The 17,626-nt window shown below is 40.3% G+C and overlaps 1 protein-coding gene across 2 annotated transcripts in view; it reads right to left on the bottom strand.

Moving 5' to 3' along the window:
- The window catches only part of GALK2 (galactokinase 2), a gene marked incomplete at both ends in the record, with an annotated part of 112,531 nt that overhangs the window by 41,249 nt on the left and 53,656 nt on the right, over positions 1 to 17,626 (bottom strand). For both annotated transcript variants that reach the window (XM_084239900.1, XM_084239899.1), the window contains one exon: positions 1,397 to 1,495. In XM_084239900.1, the coding sequence (XP_084096026.1) occupies positions 1,397 to 1,495 (99 nt within the window). The remainder of the gene's footprint in view (positions 1 to 1,396; positions 1,496 to 17,626) is intronic.

Genomic DNA, 17,626 nt, shown 5'->3' with positions numbered 1-17,626 from the left:
AGAAAGAGTAGGGTAAACAGAGTTTCTTTCCCCAAATTGGATGTCAAGAAGAGGCAACATATGCAAGTTCAGAGGTTAAAAAAAAAAAAAACAACATGTAGAGTGTTAATAGAGCTTTTGGTATTGAAATTTTTTTTTTAAGATTTATTTATTTATTTATACAAGCATTGGGTACAGTCAGAAGCGGGGGAGGGTGAGAGAATTCACCAGAGCCAGAGCGGGGAGCAGAGCAGGCAGATGGACCGAAGTACACTGCAGAGGGGAGCAGCGGGCGGCAGGAGAGGTCTGCGCGCCATGTGGAACCCTCCTCCGGTGGCCAGGAAGCAGCGGGAATTGAATCGATGCTGCAGAGGCTGCGGGCAGCTTCGCAACCCAGCGCTCAACCGCTGCGCCACCTGGGAGGCCCGGTATTGAAATTTTGATGGAGCTTACTTAGAGGCTGAAGGATCAGGAGTGGCAAGAGGTTAGGGTGAAGGGTAAAGCAGGGGTCAGAGCATGAAGTGCTTTGCAAACCCAAAGAATCTGGACTTTGTTCAGACTCTATGGCTAACTTATATTACTATCAGAACACTTGCCAGTATTTCTGCTTGTCAGGTCTCATCCCAAACACCCAAACTATTTTCTTAGCATGAAACTAAATTTCCCATGGCTCATATCTTTGGCTTATGGTAATCAAGAACAAATATTCTTAATAAAAACAAATCCAGGTATTCTTGGAAAGTAGCCAAGTCTGTAGGAATCTGATGAAAAAGGAAGAAAATATTTAAAAGAAATGTCTGCTTCTATTTTGGAATTGGGCAGTTATGGGCAACAACCAAAACCTCTGCTCTGCCTAACAGAGTTGATATCCAAGGGGAAGTGGTATCCATCTAAGGAATTCATTCCTGGCTTATTGTCAACATTCTTTTTCCCACCACTGAAGCCCCAAAAATGTTGACAGAGAAAAATGATACCAAAGAGTAAATTATAAAAAGAGGGGTTGTGAGTATATGTGGTAAGGGAACTAACATTTGGGTTTAAAACCAACAAGAGATTATGAAAATGCCATGAGGTGAAGTGATTCAGGACAAGAGAAGTAAAGGAGGTCCCGATAACTAGGAAGTTGAGAAAATCTGAACAATGAGAAGAATTCAAAGGAGGGCAAAAAAAAAAAAACTAGATGAAGGAGAAAAATAGGCTTGGGGTATCATTCTGGAAACTTAAAGAAGTGATTAACACAAACAGGGGAGGTGAGCTGGTGGTAACCTTGAATTACAAAGCAGTTGAGAGGTACCATTCTACAATAGAGGCTGAGAGAACAGGCTGCTCAGAAACAAGCATTCTGGGGATCTCAAAACTTTCCTCTCATTGTGCATTTTCCCTATTTGATATCTCCATAGAGCTTGATGCCACCTACCGTTCCTTCTTCTGCGAGAAATGCTATGGACTGGTCCATCCCTCCTCCTTCGGTGCCGATATAACGCTCACTCTTGGCGCATATTTCTGCCAGTTCCACCTGGAAATGTAAACATCGATTTGCACTGTGAGTAGAGTCTTCATCTATTTTCATTCATTTTTTTTCTTCAGTCATGGCATTTGAATTCCAGTGCTAACTCTGATTAATTGATAGTAGCCACTTGTGGCAGTGAGTTAACCATTGAGCTCAAAAGGAAAACATATCAAGATCAGGTGTGTCTGCAATGGGATAGGATGAGATGTTGACTATGTGTGCCATCGTTTGCTATTCCTAAAATACTCCACAAGGCAAGCAGTTTTTTCCATCTTTCTAATTGCTCCCATCCTCTCTAGACTGGTATTACTAAAAATCTCATATAGATATTCATTTATTACTTCCTCAGCTTCCTTTGCCTCCCAACAGTAGACTATTCCACAGTCTCCCCACAGCCAAACTGAGGTCATCCAACCTTATTTTTCAGTCCGAAAGTAATACTGTCTTTGTGGCGCTTCCTTTCAATATATGAACCAGAACTAGCATCATCCCGCAAGACATATTTTCCACCAACCAAGATGAAGAGGTCCAATACATGAACACAGCTCTCGTCCAAACTGAAAATGTCAAAATATCTTTTTACAAATCTTCAATGGCTGCCTATTGATTAACGTAAGTTCAAACTCCCCAGCCTGGCATTTCAAAGTCTTCCAAAATGTGGAATCAATTTGCAATGAAATCATATTATCTACCACTCTTTTCCATTATATTTGTCTCCTTGGCCATCTCACACATTTATGCAGATGGGCATTATTTCCTGTCATTTCTCATATAAATCCTAGAACCATTTAATACCCAGCTTATTGGCTAAACCACCTGCTCTGGGCAAATCAGAGGGCTGGGCACTCAAATCTTTCTCCAGCACAGACTCAACCTCAAATACTGTTCCCACTATGACAACCCCTTTCTTGGAATTCCCATATGCTTATAATTATCATCATCCATCCACTCATTTAGAAAGAAAATGAAGATAAGTAAGTTGAAGATGAACGAATGAATGATTAATTTTACAGTCCATCTGAACACATCAGGATACAGTAGTAAATTTAAAGGGGAAAAAAAGCAAGTACAAGTTTCCAAATCTTAATTAAAGCCCAGCTCTCCTGCCACCTAGCTATGTGATCTTAGATAGATTGCTTAATTTTTCCAACTTTTCATTTCTTCTTGAAATGCCTAGTTTTAAAGAATGGCACATATAAAAAAAAAAAACAGCAACAACAAATGTTGGCGAGGATGTGGTGAAAAAGGAACTCTCCTACATTGCTGGTGGGAGTGCAAACTGGTCCAATACTATGGAAAGCTGTGTGGAGGTTCTTCAGGCTACTAAAAATGGTGCTACCATAAGACTCAGCAATTCCACTCCTAGGGATCTACCCAAAGGACACAAAAACACCTATGTTTATTGCACCCCTATGTTTATTGCAAACTATTTACAATAGGTAGAACCTGGAAACAACCCAAATGCCCAAAAATAGATGACTGGATCAAGAAGATGTGGAATATAGACACGATGGAATATTATTCAGCAATCAAAAAAAAAACCTCATGCCATTCGCAGCAACATGGATGGAGCTAGAAGGAATTATGCTCAGTGATGTATGTCAGAAGGAAAAAGAAAACTATCAGATGGTTTCACCAAAGCAGGAATATAGGGGAACCAAATAAGACATCAGTGTAAAAAAATAATAACAGTACAAAACACAACAAAGCAAAAACAAAGAATTATAAATCAGAGACATCCTGCAGGGGAGGAGGCAAGAGAGGGATCAGAGGGAGGGAGGGAAGAGCACAGGGGACTGAGGTGATGGTGCACGGGTGCATTGGGGAAGGAAACTCTATGGGGACTACACCTGGGGTGGGGTGGGGGAAGCAAATATTGTTTAAAAATGAACAATGATGTAAAAATAATTTTTTAAAAAGAAATGCCTAATTTTAGCATATAAAATTTATTGAGTGCTTACTGTATGCCAAGTACTATTCTAATTGCTCTGCATGAATTAATGATTTACTTCTTATAACGACCCTATAAGATAGGTATCTCCTCATTTTATAGATGAGGCAATTGAGTGGGTTAATTAGCTGAGACTAGCTAGTACTTAATCATTATACTATATTACCTCCCACCCACAATAAAAGAAAAACACAGACCTCCCTGATCATAGAATTATGGTGACAAGTCAATGAATTATATAAAAATACCTCATAATCTCTAAAGAACTATACAATTATTAATTTGTTATTTTTACATGATGAGCAAGAGGATCATTTGGTTTCCACAAGTGAAAGAAGTCCCAGGTCAAATGTAACGACAGGTATTAATTAATCTGGAATATAAGAATGTTTTTGAGTATTCAGGGACAGAGAACTTAAAAGATTCTGGATACCCCTAGGAGAACCTATTCAACAATAGGGAACAATAGAGCCAGAGGGAAGCAAGATAGTGGATGCCCTGTTGACAGCATTTCTGTTGGGGGGTCGGGGAGAACCCCCGTCTGCCAAACAAAAACATGCTTATACTGTACACTTCAACTGCAGGCCACAGACCGACTACCCCAGTGGCCCCTGTCTTCTACCCCCGTACTGAAGGTAAAAAGGTAAAATCCTAAAAGGTACGAGATGTGAAGGAACTAAAAACAAAAGGCTTTCGGGGTTTTTTTAATACCTCGAATCCTAATTAAGGAAAAACTTGCATACTTCTAGGAATAAGTAAATATCAGAGCTAGACCCATAGTCTTAGCCAGAGATAGCATGAGCTGAACTGAAAAAACCATTAATGAAGGCACCTTAACAGCAGGGAGTATACATGGGAGCAGAGACTGCTCACCATTCTGGATGATGAAAGCGAGGCCTGTGATTCTGGCATTCCTTTTCTATCTTTGGGGGCCTGGGAAATTTCCTCCAAGAATTGTAACCAGGCAGAGTGACTCGAAAAGACACAAAATCAATACTCTGTATCTGAATATGGAATAAGTTTGTAGTAGATTCCATCAGAATAAGAAAGAGTGGTCTAAAATATTAGGAACAGTGTATGGAGCAAAACCCATGGGAAGTGAACTTCAAGGAAAGAGCAAAAGAAATTGCAGCATCTTTGTACTCAGCAAAGGACAAAGTCAACTTTTTCCCTGATGCCTGAAAGACACAGAGGCTCACCCACTTCACCTGTCTCTCCATTTCCTTTAAGTCCACCCTCAGCCCTACACACACACACACACACATACACACACACACACACACACACACACACACACCCCGCCCCCCACTCAGGCAAGAACAGCAAGTGCTAACCAAGAAGGGGTTCATTCTCTTCCCTACCAATGTATTTTTTTCTGTATTTCCACCTGAGCTCTTAAACCCAGGCACCCCCAAACTAGTCACTTGTGGCATTTAACTCTTTCCTTTCATGGAAAATACTTATGTCTGAGAATCATTAGGAAAGACAATGAGAAACTTTTCCAATGTTTGTAGCCAATAAATTCATTTCTGTTCTGATTCCTACCCTCTGGATAGTTAGAAGAAACCTGACATTATTCATAAACTTTCTTTTTAAGTTACTGAAGATAGTTAATGAGACTAATTTAGTCCTTTGTGTGGTTATTCTCTTGAAGCAACCCGGGAAAGAACCAGAAGTCACATGAATTCCCAAATTAAACAGCTTATCCCTCTGCTGGCCTGTGGGGCTCCAGTAAGAAAAGAAATACCAGGATTAGACTTAACAGTCACTGAGAAGGACTAAGGATTGTTGCCCAGCTAAACCAGGATATTTATAAAAACAAAAATAATACAAAAAATTTCGAGATAAAATATAGTAAACTCTATCTTTGTTTAGCAGTTTTACTGAGATTGTTAAAAGTAGGATAATTCATAGACAAGAAATGTTAATTTGAGTCAGTCGGCCACGCCTATGGGGAGCCTTGCTATTCAGAACACAAGATCCTAACCAAAACAGCATCGCCCAGCTACTGTCAGCCACCCTAAGTGCAAGAGAAAGGAAGAAAATAATCAGTCCCATACATTCACTCACAATTATTTAAAGTGTCCCTCAGATAAGTGAACAGGTCAATGTCTCCCCTCAAGAAGCTCACAATACTGTCTTCGGGTGGACAAGTTTTTCAAAAGAAAATGTAAAACAAAACTAGTACGCAGACAGCTTCTGTTAGTCCCTCCATCCTGCTATCTGCTCCAGGAGGCTGCCCCACAAGAACTTTTATCAGGAGACTCCTATAGACTCTGATTCCCACTGAGTTCTTTCAACAGAAGACTCCTGAAAAATGGGGGTATGGGGGTGAGAGACAATGAAGTCAGGTCCTCCTATTAGGGGGAAAAGGATGTCCCAAAGCAAATTCCTTTTCAAGACGTGAAACAAAGAGTTTCACTGCGAGTCCTGCAGACCTAATGCACTTTTATGATGACCAACGCAAGAAAAATTACTTTGGGCTGGTCAACCGCAGGTGAAACTTGAAAAGCACGTTGGGCGCCAAGCTGTTATAGAGCAATCCCGATATTAAATGGGTTCCTGGCTGTGGGTCCTCACCCGCGCGCTTTAAAGGGACTTATGAATACTCTACTACAGACACACACAAAAGGTTAATAAAAGGTTTATTTACAAGAGAAAAGGAAATAAGGAAAATGTACAACTCAGGGAGAAAATAGGGAAATAAAGTCTTTAATGCGTCCTACCCGATCCGACAACCTGGAAACCCAAAGTCACTCTCAGAGCTGGCCAGACGCTGCGAGCTGGCCGAGAGCCAAAAATGGGGATCCCCAAAGCCCACGTGTCTGCCTTTTATATCCACCTGGCTGCTTAACCCCACCCTCAGGTCCCAGCCACCTTCCCTTGGGTGGTGATGGGATTTGGAGTTCCCAGTGTCTTTGGCTTTGGCCTGGGGTGGGGGTGGAGTCCACAAAGCCTGTATGGAATTTGCTTTGGGACATCCTTTTCCCCCTAACACTCCCAGTTAGGATCACTTCCTGGGTTCCTCTCCACAGTTATCTTTATAGACAGTCCCTTTTAAATAAAGTGTCACTTATTATTGCATGTGCCATCAGTTTTCTGTTATGACCCTGGCATATTTCTAAATAAGGTGAAAATGCTAATGGGTCCCCTGATTTTTCTTTACCCCAAATATTTTCTTTACTTCCCCTGCAATTCTTCTCCACCCTAACTTTCAAAGTGTCTGGTTCTTACCTGGAGCTATTTTCAAATTCTTCCCCTAATTGGCAAACCTAAAGTCCAGTCAGGTAAGAAAAACTTCCTGAAAGAGCATCAAGGTAACCCTAAAAAGACTGAGGCAAACTTCCTTTGTTTTGTAACATGGCTGGTGACCAAGCTTTAGCTTGGAGACACTTTGGAGTATTCTAAGGGGGAGAAAAGTAGGCTTGCTTTAATTAAAAAAGAAGGAGGCTATTATTTCTTCCTCACAACTCTAACGCAAAGAGATTAGTAACATTGGCATTTTTTACTTCAAGAGAAGTTGTTTGAGGACAATGACAGCCAATTCCCAAATGAGCACAACAGATGTAACTGACCCCGATGGTTCAGGCTAAAAAGTTGCAGAAAGTAATACAGGAAAGAAAAAAAAAGTACAGATATTAAAAAGATTAGAAATTAGAAAGAAACAAAAGTGAGTCGAGTTCTCAAAAGTAAATCTGAAAAAAAGAATCTAGAACCATCAAAAAATCTGCATTAAGCTCTCCTGAGTAGGTATTGATGTGCTTTTAATGGGTTCCTTCATTCTCTCTGAAAAAAGGTACGGGCAGTCTCCTGAGAAACAGTCCTAAGGAAGTAATCATGTATCCATTTCAGAAATAGTCATTCATAGGGCCTCCCCTGGTGGTGCAGGAGGTTGAGCTCAGAGCTATGAAGCTGTCCGCAGCCTCTGCATTGTGGGTTCGATCCCAGCCGGCCGGCGAGGATCCCACATGGCATGGCTGACCTCTCCTGTCTCACCCGCTGCTCCCTCAGCAGTGTATTTCAGTCAGTCTGCCTGTTCTGTTCCCCACTCTGTCTCTGGTGAATCCTCTTACCCTCCTGCGCGTCTGACCTGTATCCTAGTTCTTGTATGTATGAATAAATAAATCTTTAAAAAAAAAAAATGTACAGGCAGATTCCCATTCAGCAGCACACAAAGTTTACTAAGGAAAAAGATGTTTGCATAGACACAAACAGGGGAAGGCTGCATTTTAAAGCGGCAGGTTTATTAGGAAAAAGAGAAAGGAAAAAAAGTAGCTCCTGCACTGACACAGGAGGGCAGTCTTGGGACAAGACCTACATTTTGCCAGGGCAAGAGTTGTTCTTATAGTGTTCCTCAGGGGTGGTGGGGGGAGGTTGATTTCTTTGTGGAATTGTATGTATTAGGAAATCTATCACTTCTAAGGCCTGGTTGGGTTAATTCACAAGGACCTTGTTTCTTTGAAATGACTGACAATTCTCCTTATCCTCACCTCAGTCTGTACTTATGGATTTCCTCAGCAGTCTTAAGGGCTATGTTAATCCCTCCTATATCTGTCTCCAGCTAGTCCTGGAGGCAAGCAGTTTAGGAATAGGGAGTCAAGGTGTTTGTCTTTCCCAGCAGGGTATCCAGGAACCCTCCGGGAGCCAGTTAATGGTTGATCTTGAGGAGGGGGCATCAGGAATGCAATTCAGTGAGTTCCGAATACAATTCTATGGTCAGGAAAAAGTAGACTTCTCCATCTTTGGAGAGAACATAATCTAATAAACTTGGAGAAGGCTAACAGCTGGGACACATGGCTCTAAAAAATATCTAAGGTGCTTGGTGAGAATCAGGCCTGTCTCAGAACTGCTGCATCAGAATGTATAACTTAACAAGAACATGAGGTGACCTGTATGTACATGAAATTTTAAAGCATTCTTCTAAATGATTTCCTTCACTATTATTCAATTAATAAATTACACAGGGAAGAATCAGAAGAAAGGAAAGAAGGCTAACAAAATATCAAATGTCTTCTAAGACAGATGCTGTGCAGGGTATTTAATGGGTGTTATCATATTTAGTCTCCAAAATAATCCTGAAATGTCAGAATTATAGATGCTATTTCACAAAGAAGGAAATTGAGGCCCAGAAAGGTCAATAAACTAATCCAGACTAAGATCAAAGCCAGGTAGATCTGGTGCCATAGTCAGCCAGGATACTTTGTGCCCCTGTCTCAGGGAACAGAGGCATGCACAATAGATGGAGCAAAATGTAAGGATACCTGAACTGAAATTCCCTGCCCTCAGAATGGACAGTGGAGTTAATCATGAGTCTTAGGGTGCAGACATTTCTGAGACCACAATTGCACTTCATTTTATTTTATCCCCAGATTAAAACAAAAATCCACCTTGCTGGATGGTTGAGAACTGAGGACTTTCCCATTACTCATCTCCAAATAAAATCCCAACCACCTGCCCTCCTAAAAAGCCAAATGTTCACCCCAAATGCAGAGTGAACTCAATGTAAGGCTGACAACTAAGTACAATTTCTGTAGCCTAGTGAGTATCACAGCTGCTAACATGTAAGTCAGACACATTCTGAAACACTTTATATTTACTATGAATTTCAAATCTCTAAGGAGAATATGTATTGTTAAATGCAGTTTATGGGCCTCCCTGGTGGCCTAGGAGTTAAGTCTCAGCACTATGATCGCTAAGACCTGAGGTTGATGCCCAGCCAGGGAGCTAACCCACATGGCACAGCAGACTTCTCCTGTCATGCCCACTGCTCCCCTCAGCAGTGTATTTCTATAGATTTGCCTGTTCTGCTCCCCATTCTGTCTCTGGTGAATCCTTCTCCAAGCCCCACCCCTTACACCCCAGTTCTTCTATGCAAAAAGAAATAAAATTAACAAATAAATGCAGTTTATAATGAAGAAACTGAAGTTTGGAATGGTTAAGTAAATCACCTAAGATCATTCATCTAGTAAGTAGCAAAACCAGCATTTGAACTGAGTTTTTCCTCTACACTTAGTTATTCCCAAAGGAGTAGAGTTTTAAGGATGGACCAGGAACTCAAAAAATTCAGGCATCCCAAAAAGCCTTCCCTGCATACTTTTTCTCTCTCATTAACACAATCAAGTCAACCCCTTTCATTGTTTAAACTTTAAAAGAAAGAAAAGGGACCAAACACATACCAAGGTAACTGTAATTGAGAAGGAAGGAGAAAGAGAATTCCTCCCTTCAAAAAAAAATAGTTGCAGTGGCAAGACAGCAGGAGCCTGGCCAGATTGATGAGACTCAGACACGAATATGACCCAAGTCACTGCTACTAAATAACAAAGGGGCCTCCAACGCCTGTGGTAAGGACTGTGTCGCTCCCTTGGCTGGCAGAGCATTCATTTTGGCTTTGGCCTTTGAAAGACATCGAATAATGATGATAATGGATGGGCACTAGGCCTACAATCTCTCTGGTTTGGCAAGTGTGTCTGGGAACTACACGTCCCTTGTCATGGTCAGAGGGACACTCCTACTCCTCTGGGGAAGGGTTCTCACACTGAGTTTTGAGCAGCACAGTCCTGGTCCACCCTGGAGGGCCAAAATGCAGGTGCTCTGAGTGTAAAACAATCAACCACTGCCAGGAGAAGGTACAGACGAAGACATTAGGATTGTCCCACTCTAGCATAATCGTAATTGATAAAATAAACACCTGCTAATTTTTCTAATATGACATTATATATAAATGGACCCAAATCGGGGGGCCTCCCTGGTGGCCTAGGGGTTAAGTCTCACTGCTATCACAGCTATGGCCTGAGTGGATCTCCCGCCAGGGAGCTGAGCTTCCCACTCTGCCTCTGAGGAACCTCTCACCCCCCCACCTCTAGCCTACATCCCAGTTCTTCTCTGCAAAAATAAATAATCTAAAAAAAAAAAAAAAGAAATGGACCCAAATCAAAGAGAAAACACTAATTCCCAAGGATCAAGGATCATCATCTAAATTAACCAGATCCACAGCTCAGTGTACATATTTGCCTGGTACAGAGTTCCATGTGCACAATTCTTAGTTTATAACATGTGGACATGAAGTAGGAGGAATCTTTATCATTAGGAAATGGTGGAGAGTGTTGAAAGAGTTGTTACAAATGAAATGAATTGATTTTATTCAATGTGCTCAAGTGTTATTCCAACAGCATCTACGAGGGTCTAGTGATGTCTCGTGAACATCACTTTTGTGTTTGTTTTCAGACCACCATTTCCTGTCGGGATACATCCAAAAATATCCAAAACTCATTAGAGTCTATAGTTTCCAGCCTACTGCTTCGATGATGAGATGAAAAAGGTACAAATTTCACTTCTTTTCCACTTTTCTGTCTTATTTTATGGGAAATGTGCCAAAGATTATCAAAATATCTACAATGTGAGACACAAAAGGAAGAAATAAGGGACCCATAAAATTCTCCCAAATAAAAATAACCAATTACCAAATAAGTGACACTAAGAAGTTGAGGGCCTCCCCTGGTGGCACAGCGGTTGAATCCCCAGCCGCCGGGGAGGGTCCCACTAGGCGAGCAGACCTCTCCTGCCGCCCGCTGCTCCCCTCAGCAGTGTACTTCGGTCCTTCTGCCTGCTCTGCTCCCCGCTCTGGCTCTGGTGAATTCTCTCACCCTCCCGCGCTTCTGACTGTACCCAGTGCTTGTATAAATAAATAAATAAATATTTTTTAAAAAAAGAAAAGAAAGAAAAAGAATTTGACACAACTGAACAGACGGCTTCTCGGTGAATTACTGTTGCCGTCATTGAAAGAATTGATGTTTTCCATTGAGACTGAGGCCGAACATTTACACCTTTACTCCTGTAAATTATTCCAATACTTCTCTTCATACTGATTTTTAACTCCTTATCATAATTTTAGAATTTTAGTAAACTTTAATTTTTAATGTATTTATTTTCTTATGTCATTGTTCATTTTTGGACAGTATGTGATTTCTCCCCTCTCCCAGCACCATAGCAGCTGACCCATCACCACTGTCCCTTGAGCCCTTCCCTCCCCTGCTTTGACCCCCCTCCCTCCCCTTCCCCTGCTGTATGCCTCAGATCTATGGTCATCTTCCAAGTTTTGTCTTTTTTTTTTTCTGACCCTGTTTGGTTTCCCTATATTCCACCTATAAGTGAAACCATCCAATATTTATCTTTCTCCTCCTGGTTTATTTCGCTTAGCATAATCCCTTCCAGCTTCATCCATGTTGCTGCAAATGGCATGAGTTTGCCTTTAGTGAATTTCTCAAAGCAATGTTTCCAACAGTTGGTAGCAAACCATTAACTGATCATAAAATCAACTTTGTAGCTCAAGATAAGCTTTTAAATAGAAAAGTAATGGAAATGGTAAGGTAATAAAACAAAAAGCACTGCAAGTAAAAAGGGTAAGTATTGTTTTGTGACATTTTTAGAGTATGTTTGCTAGTGTGTATTTGTGTGTTATACAATATACAGCATTACACTGTAAAACATTTTTTACTGTGGGTCATTACCAAAAGTATGAGAAGCTTTGACTTAAAGTAATTAACTGACAGTAGGGGAATCTCAGCCATCTATAGACAGGTAATTAATGGGCCAATGCTTATTTATGAACCCTGATTCCTTGTTTCATTAAATATTAACAAATACCCTATAATCTGCATTAAAAACATCTGATTCCTAATAATTTCAACATGAAACAATTTTGGTGTTCTCCCGTCCTTAATGAGGCTAAAAATCTAACCTCTGAGTCAGACCAAAACAACCATGTTTTCAGTTATAGAAACATCTGAAGACCCTAGACTCTTATGGACTCCTCTTTAATCTCTCCCTTTCCCAGAAAAAGCCCTTCCTAATTTGTCCCTATATGATAAGTGGCTCTGCTTTTTTGCCCTGTGTAGTCACCATGTGCGGTCCCTTCAACTGTGATTGAATCCTGATTCTTTTACTCTCAGATCCCTCTCCCCATCCCCCTCTTAGCCTTTGTGATTTTATGTATATATATATTTTGTCTCAGTTCCTGGCACACAATTCCTAGAGTCCTTGAAATCCCTGGAGTGCTGAGTGTCTTTTGTATGCTAATGCAAGGACTGCTAACTGTCATCCAGGTTGTGATACAATTGAACCTGAATTCATTTGTAGGACACCGTGTGCAGAGAGTGGTACATTTGGTGTATGTTAGGGGGAAAACACACATTTGGTGTCAGAAGTGTTGTGACTGAAAATAATTCCTACCCCTCTTCCTCCAAGGTCACAGCCACTGCTGTCATTTACTATATTATTTATGAAACTGAGTGTAACAGTCACCTTTGAGATGCATGCCTAGTAACCCCCTCCCCATCTCTACTCTTTTCTAAGGTCACTGACTCCATCCCCCTTGTTCTTACTCCTCCCACCCACTACCCCAAGGTAAAGACAATGTAGCTGAATGCCAGATTCACACTATAACCTGTCATCTCCCACCCATCCCCGCAAACACCCAACCTACCCAACTTGCCACTGTTCATAGATCCAGGGGTAGGTACCTCGCTGAAGGGAAACCAACCCAATTCCTTTCTGCATTCCCTTCTCCAAGGAAATCTTCATTGTGGGAAAGAAAAGCATATCTAGATCTGTTTCATAAGATGGATCTTCCCCTTCCTGTTTCCATTTTCTTGCACTTTGTTTCTGCTCCCATGAAAATGTGGGATCACTTTCTCCGTTTCTTGAATCTGGGGTGTAACCTGCTTTGGCCAATGGGATATGTGTCACATAGACATGAAGAGCAATGGTGTATTACAGGTTGCCCTCACGCTGTTCTTGAAAACCCTAGACCTCCATTTGGTCAAACCCGGACTAGCCTGAGGGAACAGCAAGAGACATGTGGCCCAGTTGTCCCCTTCAACCCAACTGGCAACCAGCAGCTGAGAGCAGACGTATAAATGAGCCCAGCCAAAACAAACAAAAGTATGGTCAAGCTGAATCTAATCCAAATGGTTGTTGTTTTAAGCCACCAAGTTTGACGAGGGTTTATTATACAATAAAGGCTAACTGAGATACCCACCTCTGCATTCCAGGACACATCCCATGAGTGGGTTCTTTTCCTTTGCAAGCAAGAGAAGACTCACACGTACATTCAAAAAGACTTTATCTTCACAGAAGCCCAAAGAAAAGTCAAGCATTTGGGGGCCTCCATGGTGGCTCAAGGGTTAAGACGCACCCTATGAATCAATCTGCAGCCTCTGCAGCACAAGTTCGATTCTTGGCCAGCCAGGGAGCAGCCCACATGTCACAGCAGACCTTTCCTGACTTGCCCCGCTGCTCCCCTCAGCAGTATGCTTTGGTCGGTCTGCCTGTTCTGTTCCCCACTCTGTCTCTGGTGAATCCTCTCACCCCCAGCACCTCTGGCCTGTACCCCAGCTCTTATATGCATAGACAGATAAATCTTTGGGGGGAAAAAAAAGAAAAGTCAGGCATTCAAACAATTTTAAACATTTTGTTCCACTGAATTAAAAAAAAAAACATAAAATTATTCACACAGTTGCATATTACCCTTTCCCAAAATGCAAGATCAGTTCCTCTGTAGTTTATCAATTTTTACTATATATGTGCTGCCAAAATAAGTACCCTATTGACTTTTCATAAAAATTGATTTATGATCTGACCCCCGCTTATTTCTTCATCACATGCTCCTGCTCCTTTTATCACATGGTCTGTGCTCCTGTCAAAGTGAAATAATTTTAGTTTTCTGAATATACCAAGTTCTCTCTGCCTCCATGTCTTTGAAGCACTGTTTCATCTGCATTCATTCAACAAACATCTACTGAGTGCCAACTAAGGGCAAGGCACAGTAATAGATTCTGGGAATACAGCAGGGGGTGAAGAGAGACAAGAATTCTACAATCTTCTCACCTTCATAACAGTGCCTAATCACTTCCCCTAATAGTAAATTCAAGCACCAACTCCTGTGGGGTATTTTCATGGCCTCCTAGAATGAAGAGTTATATGTTCTGACTCCTCTACCTTATCAGTCTGACAAAGTCGTAAATTTCTTCATATCCAAAATGGGAGTTAAAATAATTACCACTTCATTGATTTGTTGTAAGAATTTTAAAAGCCTACTATATAGTTAGTGCATAATAAATGCTGGCTACAATCACTGGCCAACCAACAATCAATATCCCACAACACCTCAGGATCTTGCCATGTCCTCCATCTGGAATGCACTTGCTCGGAAACCTCTGCCCTGAAGCCACCCATCAGATAGACTTCCCCTCACCTTCCTAAACTATATTAATACCTCAGCTACTCTCAATTTCATGCCATGTTTTGGTTTTCTTCAAGGTTTTGCCATTATGTATTATCATTTCATTTCTATCTCCCCCAATCAACTCTAACCTCCCTGAGAACAGGCACCCTATATTAGTCATGACTCTATCCACAGTACCTAGAATCATGCCTGGCACAAAGCAGATGGTCTACAAAAATTTATTAATTAATTGGATCAACATATCCATTAAATGTAGATTCCTTAACTGTAAGGTTTTTAGAAGTTACAAAAATTTTATTTCAAGGTGACAATGAGTCTAATCTTTGGTTTTTAATTTTATGGATTACTTTTATTTTTGTTTTTTAATATATAAATTATCCAGTCTTCTTCAATGAGAATACAATGCTCCATTTTAAGAAAAATAGCTTTATAAGGGCCCTATAATCTGAAGAAATCAGGAAAAACTGCAGGAAAAAAAATAGTTTCACCCATTTATAATAGAATTCGGTGCTTCTCAATGGACTATGTGGTAGACAGTAGGTGTTTTGGGGGTGGGAGTACTATGGTAACATCTCCAGAAGTAGGGGATTCTATATTTCAAAAATATGAACAATGATGTAGCCCAGTGTTACCTCAAAAAAATATTTTGCATTAATTTGAAAGAAAACCTGCACTCCTATATTTATTGCAGCACTACTTACAATTGGTAAGATATGAAAACAACCTAAATGCCCAAAAATAGATGGCTGGATCAAGAAGATGTGGTATAGATACACAATGGAATACTATTCAGCAATCAAAAGGATAAACTCATGCCACTTGCAGCAACATAGACGGAACTAGAAGGGATGATGCTCAGTGAAATAAGCCAGAAGGAAAAGAAAAATACTGGTGGTTTCAGTTATAGGAGGAATATAGGGGAACCAAATAAGGGATCAGGGGGGAAAAAAGAGGAAAAACTAGCAGGAAACCCTAAATTGAAAACATTCAACTGGGGAGAGGGAGGGAGAGGAGTTAAAGCAGGGGTAGGAAGAGCACAAGAAACTGTGGTGATGGTTCACAGGTGACTTGGTGGGGGGAATTCTATGGGGACTACACCTGAGAGGAGAAATCAAACATTGTACAAAAATGAACGATGATGTAAAAAAAAAAAATCTAAATATATATATATTTTTTTTAAAAAGTTTTGAATTAAACCCAACCACACCTACCCAATAAAAGGAAAAATAGGGGAAAAAAATAAAAAACAAAACAATTCTCTGCTTCTCCATTCTATTCATGACTCTAGAAACTCACAGGCTCACAAATTAGCCTGCAAGACTCAAACTCACACTTCAAAACTGTTGGTTTTCTCAGCTGCCATACTTTCAGTTAATACTTATCATTTTTTCTATGACATCAATTACAAAATATTTCACTGATCTTTATTTTCTGGGCAAAAAGCAAAACCTCTCACTTTACTAATTCATGACAATATAAAAGCCTATCTCCTTTCTCTAGTACAAAGAAAATTGGGAAACAGAAAATAAAACCAAGAAAGCATGAGGCTTTACAAGGATGAGTAATATAATCAGGGATAAAGGAGATGTTTTTCACATGCATCAAAAGAGACCTATGCCTTTAGAATCAGCTCCATTTTTGGCAGCCAAATAAGTATTATAGAGTATATCCAGTTTCATCATCTCTTTTATTCCTTGAACCCCTCCCTATATATTAATAATTAACTCCTTCAATTATGCTCAGTGAAATAAGCCAGAAGGAAAAAGAAAAATATCAGATGGTTTCACTTATAGCAGGAATATAGGGGAACCAAATAAGACAGCAGTGAAAAAAAAATAATAACAGTACAAAACACAACAAAGCAAAAACAGACAATTATAAATCAGAGACATCCTGCATGGGAGGAGGAGGGAGATGGATCAGAGGGAGTGAGGGAGGAGCACAGGGGACTGTGGTGATGGTGCACGGGTGCCTTGGCGAAGGAAATTCTATGGGGACTATACCTGAGGAGGTGGGGGAAAGCAAATATTGTTTAAAAATGAACAATGATGTAAAAAATAAAATTAATTATTTAAAAAATAAATATTTTTTTAAAATAATTAACTTCTTCACCTGAGAATATTGGAAACAGAGGATAAAATTCAGAAAGTTCAGTATAGGTGCCAGAGAGACAGTCTTTACTAGTGTCATTACTATGAATGACACTTGGACTTATGGGAGTACATATATATGACAAAACCTATTAGCAACAAGAAAGAACCTAACACCTGGCACAGAATGCCTAGAATTAGGGTTTAATAGTACCATTTTAACAAGCAGTATGGCACAGATCCCAACTATAAACATCAACCACAGGCAGAGAGAGATATTGGTGGATCATCCCTACCTAGAACATAACTGTTCAAATAATATGGATAAATGAATAAATAAATGAATAAATAAATCCTCTGGACTAAGTCTTTAAAACTGATAGACTCTCAAGTGGTTATACTAAATAAAGGCCCAAATAATTATTTACATTATCACCAGCAAATTATTGTGTTGCAAATGAGATTGCATTATTTTTCTTAATTCAATTGGACCAGACTGTTGGCTGGAGATACAAAAGTTTTAAAAGGGATCATCTCTGTGCTTGAAGACTTTCCCATAAGAGGCAAACACCTTTGCAATACAAAGTGAGAATCACTGTAGTGAACTGAGAATTTATACTGAGATTCCACAGGTCTAGGAGTTTTAACCATGGGGAGAATAGTGAGGGAACCCAATAGACGAGTCCCCTGCATACTTAATACACAGTTCAGCTGGCCATGCCAATTAACATGGATGGTACTAAAACAGTAAACACACGTGAATAGGTCAGTACCCAACAACTCAACTACCCGTCTGCTTCCTGTAGATGAGTAATCAACCTCAAAAGCAAAGGACTGCACTGTTTATCTTTTGC

Source organism: Talpa europaea, assembly GCF_964194135.1.
Source record: "Talpa europaea genome assembly, chromosome: 8".
Classification (NCBI taxonomy): domain Eukaryota; kingdom Metazoa; phylum Chordata; class Mammalia; order Eulipotyphla; family Talpidae; genus Talpa; species Talpa europaea.
The sequence above is the reverse complement of the archived record's forward strand: the minus strand, read 5'-3'. Positions and strand labels throughout refer to the sequence as shown.